The 15,348-nt window shown below is 48.0% G+C and overlaps 1 protein-coding gene across 3 annotated transcripts; it reads left to right on the top strand.

Moving 5' to 3' along the window:
• The first annotated feature begins 902 nt into the window (after positions 1-902).
• Prelid3a (PRELI domain containing 3A) lies at positions 903-14,634 on the top strand. Of its 3 annotated transcripts, none has more exons than XR_004385880.1 (7): positions 903-1,133; positions 9,256-9,424; positions 10,218-10,307; positions 12,022-12,092; positions 12,187-12,289; positions 13,171-13,281; positions 13,383-13,903. XR_004385880.1 is itself a non-coding variant. In XM_032885706.1 (6 exons), exons 1-6 carry the CDS (start codon positions 1,102-1,104, stop codon positions 13,222-13,224), a joined length of 519 nt encoding a protein of 172 aa, XP_032741597.1. In that variant the 5' UTR covers positions 904-1,101; the 3' UTR covers positions 13,225-13,903. The 3 variants fall into 3 exon arrangements, 1 of the variants encoding a protein (XP_032741597.1); XR_004385879.1 differs by lacking the exon at positions 13,383-13,903 and adding an exon at positions 14,295-14,634 and having other exon boundaries at positions 904-1,133; XM_032885706.1 differs by having other exon boundaries at positions 904-1,133; positions 13,171-13,903.
• Positions 14,635-15,348: the final 714 nt, after the last annotated feature.

Below are 15,348 nucleotides of genomic sequence, written 5' to 3'. Positions count from 1 at the left end.
GCTAAACTGTAGCTTCTTAGTCTAGCTAGCCATCTTGCTTGCTAGATTCCATATCTACCTCCAGTGAACTTAGATTATGTGTGGGCTGCCATACCAACCCAGTAGCCTGGTTTTCAGTCCCTCTGAAGACAATTCATTGCATACCCGTGTATCTGACCAAATATCCTTGCCTATCAGAACCTTCACACTGACTTTTTTTTTCTTTTTTCTTTTTTTCAGAGCTGGGGACCGAACCCAGGGCCTTGCGCTTGCTAGGCAAGTGCTCTACCACTGAGCTAAATCCCCAACCCCTACACTGACTTTTTACCAATCCAAATGCTAAGAATGTTAACATCTGAGGCCTATAGCCCTACAGGCCTAGAGTTCCCTAGTTGCCCTGGTCCCTGCTGACTTGGTAAATGCCACGATTTGTGATTTTCTTTGTTCTGAAACTAATTCAGGCTCACATAAGTAACCACATCCGCTGTGGGTCCTGCCTTTCAGGGAAACCTCAATCCTTGTTCCTGAATCATGATCTCTCATATTTAGCTCAAAAATAAACTGGGTCTTACTCCCCTCGAGGCGAGAACTGTTTTGTGTCTCCAGGATAAATGTAATAATTACTAATAACTTTAGGACGAAGTCTCTTTTTGTCCCCAACCCTTTCGGGGCAGCCCCATAATATATTGTTCATGTAAAAAGCGTTCGCAGAACTGGCTACTTCTGTTTCTTAGCAGGAGAGCTCCGTCTTTGTAGCCTCTCTGGTGGGTTGCCTGTGACGGGCTTTGATAGGATTGGGGTGTTAAGCTTATTCAATACCCAGACTTTGTTTTGAATTGGCAATTCTAGTTTGTCCACGACGTTCGCGTGTGGTTGGAAAGGGCAGGGCCGTGATTTGGGCAGCGTCAAAGAACCCAGAGCTGCGGTTTGTGGCTGCGCACTCGCGAATGTCCCTGCGGCAGCGCCGCTCTGGGTACCACTCGCCTCCCACTTCCCTATTTTTAGCCGCCGCAGTCCGGACCACGTGACGGGGGAGGCGGTACAGCGGGCGCCCCGCCCCCACGGCGCCGCGCAGCATCCCGCAGAGCGCCGAACTCGCGCCCTGGGCGGGCGGCTGCGGCGATGAAGATCTGGAGCTCGGAGCACGTGTTCGGGTGAGCGATCGGAGGGCTGCGCTGGGAAATGCGCGGACGTGGCCATAGCCGTGCGGCCTCGGGGAGGGGCGGGGAGCCGGGACCCGCAGCGGCTCCGGGGCCGGGGTCCTGCCGGGGCGAGGAGCCGGGTGTCAGGTGCGTGGGGAGGCCTCCTCATCCTCAGCCGGTTTGTACCGACTGCGAGCTGCGCCGGGTCGTCGCGATCCATCCCGAGTAGGGCAGCGGCCTACGGCCAGCTCCCCTTGCAGCGGGTGTCACCCACGGTGCCCGAGGGACTTAGGCTCCCCCGAGAAATCTAGACACGAGGAAGGCATTTGGGGCGTTTGGTCCTGAATACGTTGTGCGCACGGACGCCTCCAAGCCCCCAGGGAGACTGCGAACTGCCTCGAGTGCTCCCCCGACCCTTGGGGCGCCTTCCAGCGTGTCATCCAGTGTTTTGATATCTTTTCAAAGGATTTTTGAGACTTTCTGATCCCGATTAGAGAAGCTTTTCGTTCCGAGCGGGGGTGGACGTGAAGAGACTGCATGAAACAGAACTGTCGTCCATTGTCCTTTAAAGTGTAAAATTTCTAATAAAAATTGACCACCTGGCTTCAGAACTTCTGGCTTCTTTATTTTTATTTTTCGATGGTGCTGGGCCCCGACCCAGTGTTTCGAGCTTGCTAGAAAAGTGTTCCATCACTGAACTTTAGCATCCGCCTTTAGAAAAAAAAATCCCTTTTAAATATGGAACCTTAGACGGGTGGTATGTAGATTTTTGGAAAAGTTGGCAGGCTTTCTGAAGGTTTTCCCAAGATTCAGACGTGATTTGTACGGGCCAGAGGCAGAGACGGGTAGAAAGTCATCAAATGCCGAGATGCCAAGAGTATTGACTTGGGCCGGCTGAGAGTTACCCTAAGGGTCCTGAAATGTTGACTGCCACTGGAAAATCACTGTTGACAATTTTGACCATTTTTGCGGCTTCCATTCTCTTTTTTTAAAATCATTATTATTTACATTTTGTAATCTGTAATGTGTTACCACTCATTTTAATGTGTGTGTGTTTGGGGGAGATTATTTTTCTTTTTTTGAGATAGGGTTTCACTCTGTGGCCTTAGACCAGGAGGGCCCCGAGCTCACATAGATCTGCTTGCCTCTGCCTCCCCAGTGCTGGGATTAAATACATGTGACACCGAGGTTGGCTCTTTTTAATAATTTTAAAATGACATTTAATTAATGTGTGTGTGTGTGTGGTGTGTGTGTGTGTGTGTGTGTGTGTGTGTGTGTGTGTGTGTGCGTGTGCATGCACTTGCGCGCAAGCTGCTGTCAAGATAACATGGGGGATTCGGTTCTCAGCTCCTACCTTGTGGATCAGGAGATCCAACTGAGATTTCGAGGTTTGACAGCAGACATCTTTAGCAGCCGATCCATCTTGTTGGCCCCAAGTCATCCACTTAAAAGTGTATTGTACAGTTCTGGGCTGGGGAGATGGCTCACTGGTTAGTCTTTGCCATGAGTGCGTGAGGGCTGTAGTTCAGATCTCCAGAACTCAGGCAACTCAGTGATTGGAGCGGCTGGCCTGTGATTCTAGCTTGGTTAGATGGAGATGGGGATGCCTGGAGCAAGCCAGCTGGCAGGACTGCCCTGCCTCAGTGAAAAGGGGTAACAGGATCTCTGCATCGGTCTCGGGCCTCCACAGGCATGCACACCCCACGCACAGCACTCACCCTCATACATGTGAAAGAGAACATGAGAAAAACTTTTTAAATATATTATATAGTTGACTAATTTTTAGTATAGTTACAGAAATTGGTTTTTGTCGTTTTTAGTTTTTTGCAGATTGTGCAGTCATCACTGTGGTGGTCCAGTTTTAGAACATTCCTGTTATCGTCTAAAGATATACTGAACTTTATGTACTCCCTCGCCATTCCTGCCCCGGGGAACCACTGATCTGTTCCTGTAGATTTTTCTCCTGGATATTTTATATAAATAATCAACATCATAAGTGCTTTCCTGTGTCTGGTGTCTTGTGATAAGCATTATTGTCGTCGTCGTCGTCGTCGTCGTCGTCATCATCATCATCATCATCATCGAGGCTCACCCATGTGGTGGCTAGCATGTGCTGGTTCTTTGTTTTATGTCCCAGGTCCCCTGCCAGTGCCTGACCCTGGCACTGCTCACGGGGAGGAACTCACAGGGAGACCAGATGCCCCTCCAGAATAAGGGCAGCAGTAGACTCTGGCAGGCCATCAGCACCCACTCATGGTAGTGGGGCTTTGAGAAAAACTTACAGCTAGCTTGCTTCCTAGTGAGGAGCTGGGAAAGAGGTAACCTTCCAGAGAGGCAGAAAATGTCCACTTTACCCTCTCCTCAGTTTTTTTTTTTTTCTTTTTTTCAGAGCTGGGGACCGAACCCAGGGCCTTGTGCTTGCTAGGCAAGCGCTCTACCACTGAGCTAAATCCCCAACCCCCCCTCTCCTCAGTTTTATCTCTTCTTTTTCTTTTCAACAAAGGCAACTGAGATGGCAAATGTCGAAAACATGCTGACACATGGTAAACATGCCAGCATCCACGCCATCACATACGTGTATGCTTATGTGTAAATCCGCATAATGTGGTTTGTTTTTCCCAAATAGGGATCCCCGACACCATCCCGCAAGGATCTTTTGGCAGTTTCTTTTTCCTCCAATCATGTGTGTTTTTGAGCTCTAAGCTGATACATATGGATATAAGTTGATGTACATATACGTTGATTACACTAGCTGTATAATCTACCTTATGAATGCGATAATTTGCCCTGTCTTATGAAAGGACACATGTGCTTGTTCTGTACTTACGGCCTGTGATGGCCAATACTGTTATCTTGGATTGAGAGACACCTGGAGATTGGTAGGGCATGCCTCTGAGTATGTTTGCAAGAGCTTTTCTTTTTTTTTTTTTTTTTTTTTTATTATTATTAACTTGAATATTTCTTATATACATTTCGAGTGTTATTCCTTTCCTGTTTCCGGGCAAACATCCCCCCCCTCCCTTCCTTATGGGTGTTCCCCCCCACCCTCCCCCTATTGCCGCCTCCCCCAACTGTCTAGTTCACTGGGGGTTCAGTCTTAGCAGGACCCAGGGCTTCCTCTTCCACTGGTGCTCTTACTAGGATATTTCTATACAGTGGCTTTGAACCTTCCAATCCTGCAACCCTTTAATACAGTTCCTCGTGTTGTGGTGACCGCCAACCATAAAATTCTTTTCATTGCTGCTTCCTAACTAGTTTTGCTACTGTTATGAATTGTAATGTAAATATCTGATATGCAGGATGTCTGATCTATGACCCCCAAAGAGGTCGTGACCCACAGATTGAGAACCACTGTCAAAGGAGATGAGTTCGTGAGCTCTCTGACCTAATATTGATCTCCTACATTGAGAATGGGAAATGGTGGACCCATGTAAGCTGGGATCTTGTTTGAGGGAGTCCCCTGAGGTGTGCCTTGGCCCTCACTTCTTCTCTTATTCCTTTCTGCTCTCTCTGTCTTGAGGGGAGCTGCTCCTCTGTACTCCATGGTCTTTTAAAAAATATTTTACTTGGAGAGAGGGGAGAAGCCATGGCAGGTGATGTTAAGATTCTGCTCTGTGTATTTACAGGTTGTTATTAATGTTTTCAAGGGATGGATGGTACCGGGCTTTGTATGTTTAAGTGGGCAATTATATCTTATCAATGGGTCAAAAAATATTTTACTACTTTGTTCTTTTTTAAAATATATTTATCTGTTTATTTAATTTTATGTATATAGATTCACTGTAGCTGTCTTCAGACACACCAGAAGAGGCATCAGATCCCATTACAGATGGTTGTGAGCCACCATGTGTTTGCTGGGATTTGAACTCAGGACCTCTGGAAGAGCAGTCAGTGCTGTTAACCCCCGAGCCATCTCTTCATGGTCTTTGTCATTGTGTTCTGCCTTGTCACAGGCACAGAGACAAGTGGCCATAGACTGAATCTTGGAGATATTGAGGCCCTCAGTTTTGTTTATTTGATTATATCTTATATTAATTACTATATCAGAGAGCCAGGTATAGTGTCACAGCCTGTAACCCCAGCATTTAGGAGGAAGGGTCTTAAAGCATACAGAGACCCTATCTTAAAAAAGAACCAACTAACTATATATTACCATTAGAAATTGTAATTGAAACTTTACAATATTAATTCTTTACATTAAACAATAATAACCCTGCTCCCTTTTGGTTTTGGACACAGGGTTTCATGTAGCCCAGGCTGTCCTCACTGTGGAGCTAAGGATGACTTTGAATTCCTGATGCTTCTGTGTCCGTTTCCTGAGTGTGCCATCATGCCTGGTTTTAAGCCTTTACTACTTACTACTATACAACTTAGAATAAAAATTGGGATGAGGATGATGGATGTTTGCCTTGAATGCATGAATTCTGGGTTCAGTCTCCAACCCCAAAAGCTTGACTTAATGGTACATGCCTGTAGTCCCAGCAGTTGGGAGGTAGAGGCAGGAAAATCAGGAGTTCAAGGTCAGCTGAGTATATATGAGACCCTCTGTCAACAATTAAAAAAAAAAAAAAACATAACTATTTTGCAGAAATTGGGAGACTCTGGTACTTTAAAAATAATATCCACGATTCCTGTATTTCTGTAGTTTGACTCTCTTATCTACGCCTGTATCTGGTGTTTTGTAATGTATGGCCTTTGTTGGGGTGTATGGGTAGAGTCCAGCATCACACAGATAAGGAGTTGTAAAACATGAATATGTCTGACCTCAGTTAGGGTTTCTGTTGCTGTGACTGAGAACAGCGTGACCAGAAAGTGGTGCATCCGTCCTGTGGGGGTGTGTGATCCCCCCAGGTTTGTAGTGTGGGCTGGTCATGCTCATGGTAATGGATACAAGTTTCCTAAGATTCCAGCTTTCATTCAGAAGCCCAGGTTTTATCTTTGGACAACGAACACTAAAGATGTTTGCCTTAAAGTGACAGGCTCGCTCTCTTCACTTCCCAGAAAACACCCGCCAAGTCCCCAAATCTGAGCGAACAGTTTGTGCATTGTTCCTGCAAGGGCAAGCAGGGGTGTTGAGAGGCAGCTTGTTGTGTGAGCTCTCGACAGAACAGCTGCCTGACATACCCGGGGCAGCCGGAGATCGGCTTGTCCTGCGCAGATATTTCTGGCACGCTTCCTGTTCTCTTGCAGATTGTCAAAGAGAAGAGTCCTCAGGGTCAAGTGATGATCAGATTAACCACTTTACCATTTCATCACCTACTCCTGAGTTGTTTCGCTAAGTGCGTGTGTGAGCAGCGGTGTGGCCAGGCTGTGGTTTGGAGCCTGGCCTGCGTTGCTGGGAGAGCCCAGTACTTTCCCCTACTGCTCTAAGAGTCATCAGTAGAAATATTGATATGGTAAAAGCTAGTACTGTCCCAGTCACATTGTGACAGCCAGGTCCAGAACCCCCAGGGTGCAGCCCACGCTCTGCAGAACCCACTGGAGGTAGGATAGAGCTGAGCTTTTAGTCCTGTGACTGCCTCTTAACCTCCAAACCTACAACTTCCAGAAATAAGCAAGAGTGGGAAGAGCAGAATCCTGGATCCTTGGTGAATCTTCTGGGCTAACTTCCTCTCATAGCGCGATTGATTCTATGTTGTATTCGCACCTTGGCCTTTTTACTAAATGACTTAGACAAATCATTTGTTTGTTTGTTTGTTTTGATTTGGTTTTTGTCTTGTTTTTCATGACTGGCCTTCTCTTTTGTAGTCTTGGCTGTAATGGAACTTGCTCTGTAAACCAGGCTGGCCTTGAACTCACAGAGGTCTGCCTGTCTCTGCCTCTGCTGGGATCAAAGGCCTGTGCCACCACCGCCTGGCTGATTTAGGCAGATCTTGGACACTGGTTTCTACCACCCTGCTATTGCCTGGGCTTCTTTCTCCCTTAGACACTCTCACTCCTTAGCATGTGCGATGAGTCTTCATTGCCGAATTTACTGGACCTCAGGTCAACTGAAGTGTAAGCTACTGAACACTCCTTCGAGGGACTTTCTTGACCAGATGACTTGAAGCGGAAGACACACCACAAGGGTGAGAAGCATCTTCTGATGGCTACACAGATCAAAGGACATGGAAAGGGGGAGCTTCGAATTCTGTCTGCTTGCTCTCACTCCTGCTGGCAAGTTCATCCTTCCTGTCGCTATGGTATTCCTCCATGGACATCGACATTAGGACCAGTTCTTCAAGATTCCAATGCCTTGAAGACCAGCAGCTCTCTAGTTGTCCTCCAGGCATTCAGCACCAGATGGGGACTGCTGGGATCAGCCCTGCGGGCTGAGCAGGTACCAGCCTCTCAGCCTCTCCAGTGAGACAGCCACTGTGGGGGCTACCTAGATTGGATCATGTAAGCCAATCCAACAGATCCCCTTGAATATATATAATCAAATAATTCGTATACATTCTCTCCCTCTTTTTGTCTCTCTCTGTTCTCTTCCTTCAAATAACTATAATACAGCACAGAAGCCAGAATTAGTCCTCCCATTGCTTCGTTGTTCCAGGCAGACCTTGCTATGGATGCTTGGGACCATTCTGGAATGGGGGTTGGCAGAAGCCTCCCTTCCTTTGGGATAGGTCACAGTCACCCCAGTCTCTGTGTAGCTGGGACTTTGCCTCTGGAGATTGGCCTCCGTTCAGCTTCTTATCTGCCAGAGAGAGCTTTGTGCCCTTGTAGCTTCTTCCTGCAGGCTGATGAGCAGCAGCCCCTCCACGAACAGCTCAGATGCCTAAAGCCAGCCGTGCCATTCTCAGCTCCTAATGCTACGAGGTTTGCACGCTGGCTGTATAGTACTGTTTTCTTAGCCAGTGGGTGCACTTTGTGCCTAGAATTTGCTGCTTAATTTTAGTTTTTGTTTTTCCATACACAGTTTCTCTATGTGGCCTTGGTTGTTTGGAACTTGCTCTATAACCAGGCTACCCTCAAATCCAGATCTCTTCTGTCTGCCTCTGCTTCCCTGCTGGGATGAAGGCTGGGGCTGGGTTTTGTCACCTTAGACATAGCTTTAGGGACAGCTCTCAGCAGGTAACTCCTGTTCGGGGGATCTGATACTCTCTTAGCCTCCATGGGTACCAGACACACATGGGTACACATATAAACATGAGGATAAAACACAACACAGCCAGGTGGTGGTGGAGGAGCACACTTTAATACCAGCACTAAGGAGGCAGAGGCAGGTACATATATCAAGGCCAGCCTGGTCTACAAAGGAAGTTCCAGGACAGTTAGGACTACACAAAGAAACCCTGTCTTGAAATCCAAAAATCCAACAACAAAATACAATTTACAACTTACACATATCTACAATAACTTCTGTGGTTATTTTGCTGCAAGTAAACAAGTTGTTTATCCGTTGAGTCTGAGTCAGAAAGAGAGATGATGGCATGGTGGTGATACACTCCTCTTTGCAAGGGAGACTTCCAGGACAGGTAAGAGGAAGGGAGGGAAGGCTAGCTGACCTGACAGTAGTTCTCAGCAATGGGGAAGCCATGTTGAACATCTGGAAGGATGGCTCCTTTAACTTGGCTCCATCTCAGGGGTCTGAGGTCTGAGGTTAGGTCCATCCTAACCAAGGGCATTGCTCTGGACAGGAGTAGGCTGCTGTTTGAGGCTTTGGCATCTCTGAGAGCAAGAGGTAAATTATTAGGAGGAAAGTTCTTCACCCTTTAGCTCTAAGCTCTGACTTAGAGAAGTGTGACTCTTCAAGGGATACCTTGGGGAGTTCTCGGGACATCCTTAAGATTCCTTGGTATTCTGCCGGATAGCCAGGCCATCCTAGGTAAGGCCATGAACCCAACGGGACATCAGGGGCCATCCTGCATTAAGGACTGCAGCGAGGTGCAAATAGGGAGCTGGTCTCACTGAGAAGTGCCCACAAAAGGTTTCTGCCTCCGTGGACAGGAGGAGGACCTGGACAGGAAAAGCCAGAGATCAACTAAGCTTGATGAACCCGTGTAGCCTCAGTACAGACACCCCTCGCAGCGCCCCTGGACCCCCGGCCAGAAGACACGGGTTTAGACGGCACCCAGGACAGCCTGGCCGGAGTAAACACAGGAACCTGAGCCCCAGGACCACTTCCTATATGATTGTGTTCTCTTGACAGCCATCCCTGGGACACGGTGATCAAGGCAGCCATGCGGAAGTACCCTAACCCGATGAACCCGTGCGTGGTGGGTGTGGATGTGCTGGAGCGCAGCGTGGATGGCTATGGGCGCCTGCACAGCCTACGCCTGCTCAGCACCGAATGGGGGCTGCCTGGCCTCGTGCGTGCGGTGAGAATTCCCTGCGTGTTCCCTGGGTGGCCGCAGGCACTTACTGTGGTCGGATGCTACAAATGGCTGGGTAGAGTGGGTCCCTGCAGCCCCTCCCCCCTTCTCCTTAGACTGTCCATGGATCCCATTCTGTTGTCTGGGAAGGACGCTAGTCCCCCTGGGTTAGGTGAGCTGGGTGACCTTTCTTCAGTGACACATGTGAAGGCGCAGAATCCCACGTTTGCAGTTACACCTTTTACATGTGCACTTCAGGTAGACACAACTCAGCCTATACTCGCTTTTAGAGCCAAAAATGGGGGTGGGATGGGGTCGGGTGGAGAGCTGTGAGAATGTAGACCTTCTCTCTACTCCAAGTGCAGGCCCTTGTATAGCCCCAGGGTCTCCATGGGGCTCCTTTGCCACTCCTGGATTGTGTGTAGGATGTGGAAACCATTCCCGCAGGCCGATTCTTGCCTTCAAAACTGTCGGCAGGGAGCCTCTTTCCTCGGATCTCAGGTTTCCCTGGTTCAAGTTTTGTCGAAACGTTCTCTTTTTTTTTTTTTTTTTTTGGTTCTTTTTTTTTTTTTTTTGGAGCTGGGGACCGAACCCAGGGCCTTGTGCTTCCTAGGCAAGCGCTCTACCACTGAGCTAAATCCCCAACCCCAAACGTTCTCATGTTCTAAACTCTTAGCTCCACTTTCTAATATCTGCTGGGGGATTGATCTCTCTGCCCGTCTTTGAATCCATAGAGGGTTTGTTGTAAGGAAATGCATAACTGGTCCTTAGCATGGTGCTCTACTCTTTCGTCTCTTAGATTTTGGGAGCCAACAGGACCTTGACGTACATCAAAGAGCGCTCTGTCGTGGATCCCGCTGCCAGGAAAATGGAGCTGTGTTCCACCAATGTAAGCAGTGGTCTAGGATGAGAAGGTGCTTAATGTTGCTCCCCGATGGTGCGTAACGCCTCCCTGAAACCGTACTTCCAGCTTGCCTTTTGCTCGCTCTGAGCCCGCTTGTTTTTAGGAAGTGTATTTTATAAATAATAATAATCGTAATCGTAATCATAAGACAGGGTCTCACCATGTAGCTCCAGCTGGCCTAGCACTTGCTATGAAGACCAGGCTGGCTTGGAACTCACAGATATCCTTCAGATGTGTGTCACCATGCCCAGCTAACTCTGTGTGTATGTGTGTGTGTGTGTGTGTGTGTGTGTGTATTAAAAGAACTAAAAGAAAATATTTAGAATGTCTCTACCACAAAGATATAAATATTTGAGGAATCAGAAATGTTTATGCTGATTTTTTAAATTTTATTTAATTTGATACAGGGTCTAAGTACATAGACCAGGCTGACCTGGAACGCCAGATCTTCCTAGTGTGGGATTAGCCACTTCTTACCCTGATTTGAATGTTATGCAATGTGTTGTTTTCTTGTATTAATACAAATAGGATGAAGAATGAGACGGAAGTGCACACAATTTTCACAAAGTGTGAACAGTTAGATAAAGCAACAGCCATGATCAAACCCAGTCTGTCCTGAGTCACAGTGGTGGAGTGTGAGGTGGCTGGCACACCACAGCCAGAAGTGATAATCCCGGGGGACAAGAAGGCAGTTGGGTTCAACAGAACTCAGTAGCTGGTATTGGTTCAAACTTTGAGAGTCTGACCCCAGGTAGTTTGAGACATATTTAGCACAGCACAACTTGGTGAGGTTTTCCAGTGGTAATGAACTCAATGCACGACAAAGCTTAAGACAGGACTACGTCGGATCTCTTTGTAAAGAACAAGTGACATTGTCCGTAAGGATAGGTTCTAGTGGTCTGACTGAGAAAAACAAGCTCAAGATGAGGAGGAGGAGGATCCTGTGTAGTCAGTGCCACAGACAGCACAAAAGTCACCAGGCTATTAACTGTATCGGCTCCCAGCCTTCTAGGCGGAAAACAGGTTATGCATCTCTCTCTTTGAAGAGACAACTGTGTGTTAACGTCGTTCCTGTTTCCCTGGTGCCATTCTTCAGTCTGCATCCTGGGCATTCATTAGCCACACACAAATGGAACGTCGTAGTGCCGTAGCGAGCTCTGCTCACCATGATAGTCTAGAGGCATTTTTTTTAGGTAGTTTTTTTTTATTTTTAATTTTTATTACTGTATGTGAGCATGCCACTGAATGCATGTGGAGGTCAGGAGACAGCTTTATGAAGTCAGTTCTCTCCTTTCTTCTTTAAGTGGGTTCCAGGAATCAAACTCATGTTGGTAGGCCCATGTGGCAAGCGCCTTTATTTGCTGAGCTATCTCACTGGCTCTAGGTCGGTTTTAATAGAAAAGACAAACAGTAAGTTAGTTTGCTGAAGGAAGTAGGACTGACTGGAGACAAGGCTTCTGTGCAGATCCCGGACCTATCACATCTAGGCATTTAGAGAGTCCATGAGGGCTGGAAAGTTGGCTACTGAGTGGACTCTAGCCTACAGCTGCTGACAGGCTTGGTGATGGATGGGTACCTTGAAGGTAGATCCTGCCTCAGGTGTAGGGAGAAATCTATAATCATCATCAAAAGGAGCCGCCCCGTGGTGTCCCTAAAGCCAGTGGTATTTTCTTTTAATGTGTGTGTGTTTGTTTTAAAGATCACGCTCACGAATCTGGTGTCAGTGAATGAGAGGTTGGTGTACACGCCTCATCCAGAGAACCCTGAAAAGTGAGTCACCTCATCCTGGGACACACTGAACAACCGGGGTGGGTGGAGCCTCCCTCCCGGGGTTGGTCAGCCACTTACTTCTGCTCTTCTGAAGGACTATGCTCACTCAAGAAGCCATCATCACTGTGAAGGGGATCAGCCTTGGGAGCTACCTGGAAAGTCTAATGGCCACCACGATATCCTCCAATGCCAAGAAGGTGCACACCTCAGTAGAGGGCCCTGGTATACTCTGTGGTTATGTGCCAGGTGAAGTGGGGACGTGTCTGGTCCTTGGGTCCTCCTGAGGACTAGGATCTTTGTAGTTGAGCTTCTCTGGCCATAGAATCCCCACCCCAGCTCTATAGAGATACAGAAGGGCTGGCCAGGTTCTGAGAGGAAAGACATCTGTCCCAGTAAGTATTACTATTGCTTTGAAGTTCATCCTGGTCTCTCTGGTCTCCACACGGCAGTTTGGCTCTGGGAGTTTGGGATGTCTTAGGTCTCTCTCAGATGTGGATTGGCTGTGTTATTCCAAGAGGGTGTTGACCTTGAGATGACCAGCTCAAGCTGGTACATTCTTTAACTCTAGAGAAATTTAGGTATGGAAACATCCCATTGTGTTTCTGAGCTTGAATAGCTTGCTTATGGGGATTGTTTAGTTAAGGTTTCTATTGCTTAAAGAGATACCGTGACCATCTCAAGACTTAAAAGGAAAACATTTAATAGGGGTTGGCTTACAGTTCAGAGGTTTAGTCCATTGTCATAGTAGGAAGCATGGCATTGTGCTGGCAGACATGGTGCTGGAGAGCAGCCGAGAGCTCTACACTCGCAGGTATCTGGAAGAGGCAGTGAGCCCACTAGGCCTGGCTTGACCTCTGAGAGCTCTAAGCCCACCCCTAACAAGCCACTTCCTCCAGCAAGGCCATACCTACTCCAACAGGGTTACACCTCCTGTTACTGCCACTCCCTATGGGCCTGTGTGGGCCATGTTTATTCAGACCACCTCATTGTCCATGGTTCAGGGAGATTATTGGTACATTTTACCACAGCAGTTCCCTCCTGCATGTGCAAGAACTGAAGTCCTTCTGTGTTGTTGCAGGGGTGGGCTGCCATTGAGTGGATAATTGAACATTCTGAGAGCGCCATAAGCTAACAGGTCTGCACCCATGCCTGGTGACACAAGGGGCAGTCACAGAAACTTCTTAACCTGGTACAGTTTTAGCTTTTCATTACCTGTGTGCATGGGGTGCATGAGAGATTGCTGCATACTGTCTGTCACAGTGGACAGCTCCATCCTTTTCTTGCCCTTAGTCTGTGCCAAGGCTTCTTTCCAGGATACACCTGAGCTCTTGTCAGCCGGAGTCTGGGAAGGAAGGCGGTGTAGCAGTTGCTTCCCTGAGGTCTCAGTACCTGGCTGTCTGAACATTCTTCAGGATTGTCATGGCTGTTGAAGAGCCTCTGCGATTAGGTTCACAGTGTTATCAGCAAATTTAATCTGGAGTTTTTCGTCTTGGTAAAATTTGTACTTCTTGAAAAAAAATTCATTGTTATTATTTTTATTATGCCGGGGAGTGGACTGAGGACCTCACGCCTGCTAGGCTTGGGTAAGCCCTCTACCTCTGAGCACCACCCCGTTTGTACACGTCTCTATGGAGAGCTTTGTGCCTGTTCACTCATCACTGTAGTGGCAAAAGCACCTCCTCACAGATGTTCCTTGGTCTCTTCAGCCCTCAGATCTTTGACACTTAATTGGTTGGCATTTGTCTTATGTCCTCACAGAGAGCATCCTACTTCCCTTTAGGTGAGATCTCCTCACTTCCTGCCTGAATGTCCCTGCTAAGCTGCTGACAGTGGTGGCTTGCATCCCTCTGTTGCCTCCAGTCATGTTTGCTTCCTCATTTCCCTCAGCCGACAAGCTGTGGGGTTTGAGGTATCTTTAAGATTTTCTTGCTTTTTCCCGTCAACAAAACATGGCAGAGAAGTTTCCCTTGAATCCAAGGCCAAGACCTGCTTTGGGGTCTCTAAGCATCAATCTGAGCTGAGCTTGTGGGAGCTGTGTGCAGGTCTCTGTGTGTGTGTGTGTGTGTGTGTGTGTGTGGAGACAGAGACAGAGACAGAGACAGAGAGAGAGCGAGAGCGCACGAGCGAGCCCTGATGTGATGTCTGAGCTCTGCAGGTTGTTCCTTCATCAACTAGAGCTAAACCATCCCTCTCTTCACTCAGATGTCTCACCAAAAAGAGTCAAAGAAGAAAGGAAAGAAGGAAGTGTGGACAAATAAGACGAGAGGCAAGTGTGGAGTGGCTCCCGCCAAGTCTGGAAGAGGTATCTGCTGGAATCCTCCTTGTCCACGATAACCTCCCAGTGCAGCATCAGGCCAAGGCGCCAGCTCTGCGAGGCTGTTTGTGAGAGGCTCTTTCTCGGGAGTGGTGTGGAGCCCTCGTCTGCTGGGCTCTCCTGTAGGTCCTGTGCTAGGCTGCACCGCCCATGTTGGTTTTAAGCTTTATTTGCTTCTGGAAGGAGTGTCACTTCTTTGTGCTGGCTCTGGTCACTCCACCAAGAGAAGAGCTCATGCCCTGCAAGCTAAGCTGGGGTAGATCCCGCAAACCTTCTCTAGGGGCCTGGCTGTTGTCCTCTGTTCCTGGTGACCCTATGTCCTTTATAGTGTCCCACTTGCCTCTGGGAAGGAGAATGAGAAATTGCTCTCTGGCCCTCAGGGTCCCCATCATGCATTGCATCCAAAAACAGTTCAGAGCTCTCTACACAGGCCACTGGGATCCAGCAGCAACTGGGATTTTCAAACTCAAAACTGGCCTTGAACTCTGTGTGACTGAAGATGGTCTTGAACTCTTCCTCCTGCTTCCCCATTCCCAAGTCCTGAGATTACAGACTTGGGCCGCAATGCTTGACTCTTTTTGGTTGTTGTTCTTGAGACAGATCTTGCTATGTATGTAGCCCTGGCTGCTCTGAAACTCATGGCATTCCTCCTGCCTCAGCATCTCAAGTGCTGGAATCGCAGGTGTGTACCACCATGCTCGTCATGGAATCCTTGTCAAGTTCCAACTGTCTTTTCATCAGGTTCTCCTGACAAGCCTGGTTGTCCCTGAAGGTGGGAATGTCCTGCTAGGTACAAAGAGCTGTCCAGCTAATTCCCTCTCTGTATCCTGGGCTTCGGGGTCTTGCTGGGGTGTGAGTGCTTTTGTGCTCTTGTCCTAGACTGAAGCCCCTCCCCCTACCTACATCGCCTTCCTGCCTCAGAGTTTCTGTGTTCCTCATTTT

Source organism: Rattus rattus, chromosome 15 (assembly GCF_011064425.1).
Source record: "Rattus rattus isolate New Zealand chromosome 15, Rrattus_CSIRO_v1, whole genome shotgun sequence".
NCBI classification, from domain to species: domain Eukaryota; kingdom Metazoa; phylum Chordata; class Mammalia; order Rodentia; family Muridae; genus Rattus; species Rattus rattus.
This window is presented reverse-complemented; position numbering and strand designations above follow the sequence as displayed.

Bases quoted from the DNA above. Each gene is read 5' to 3' on its own strand.
- Prelid3a (XM_032885706.1), top strand. From the start codon at position 1,102: ATGAAGATCTGGAGCTCGGAGCACGTGTTCGG. The intron at 9,425-10,217 runs GTGAGAATTCCC...TTCGTCTCTTAG, and splicing joins TGCCTGGCCTCGTGCGTGCG to ATTTTGGGAGCCAACAGGAC. The intron at 12,290-13,170 runs GTGCACACCTCA...GTGTTGTTGCAG, and splicing joins TATCCTCCAATGCCAAGAAG to GGGTGGGCTGCCATTGAGTG.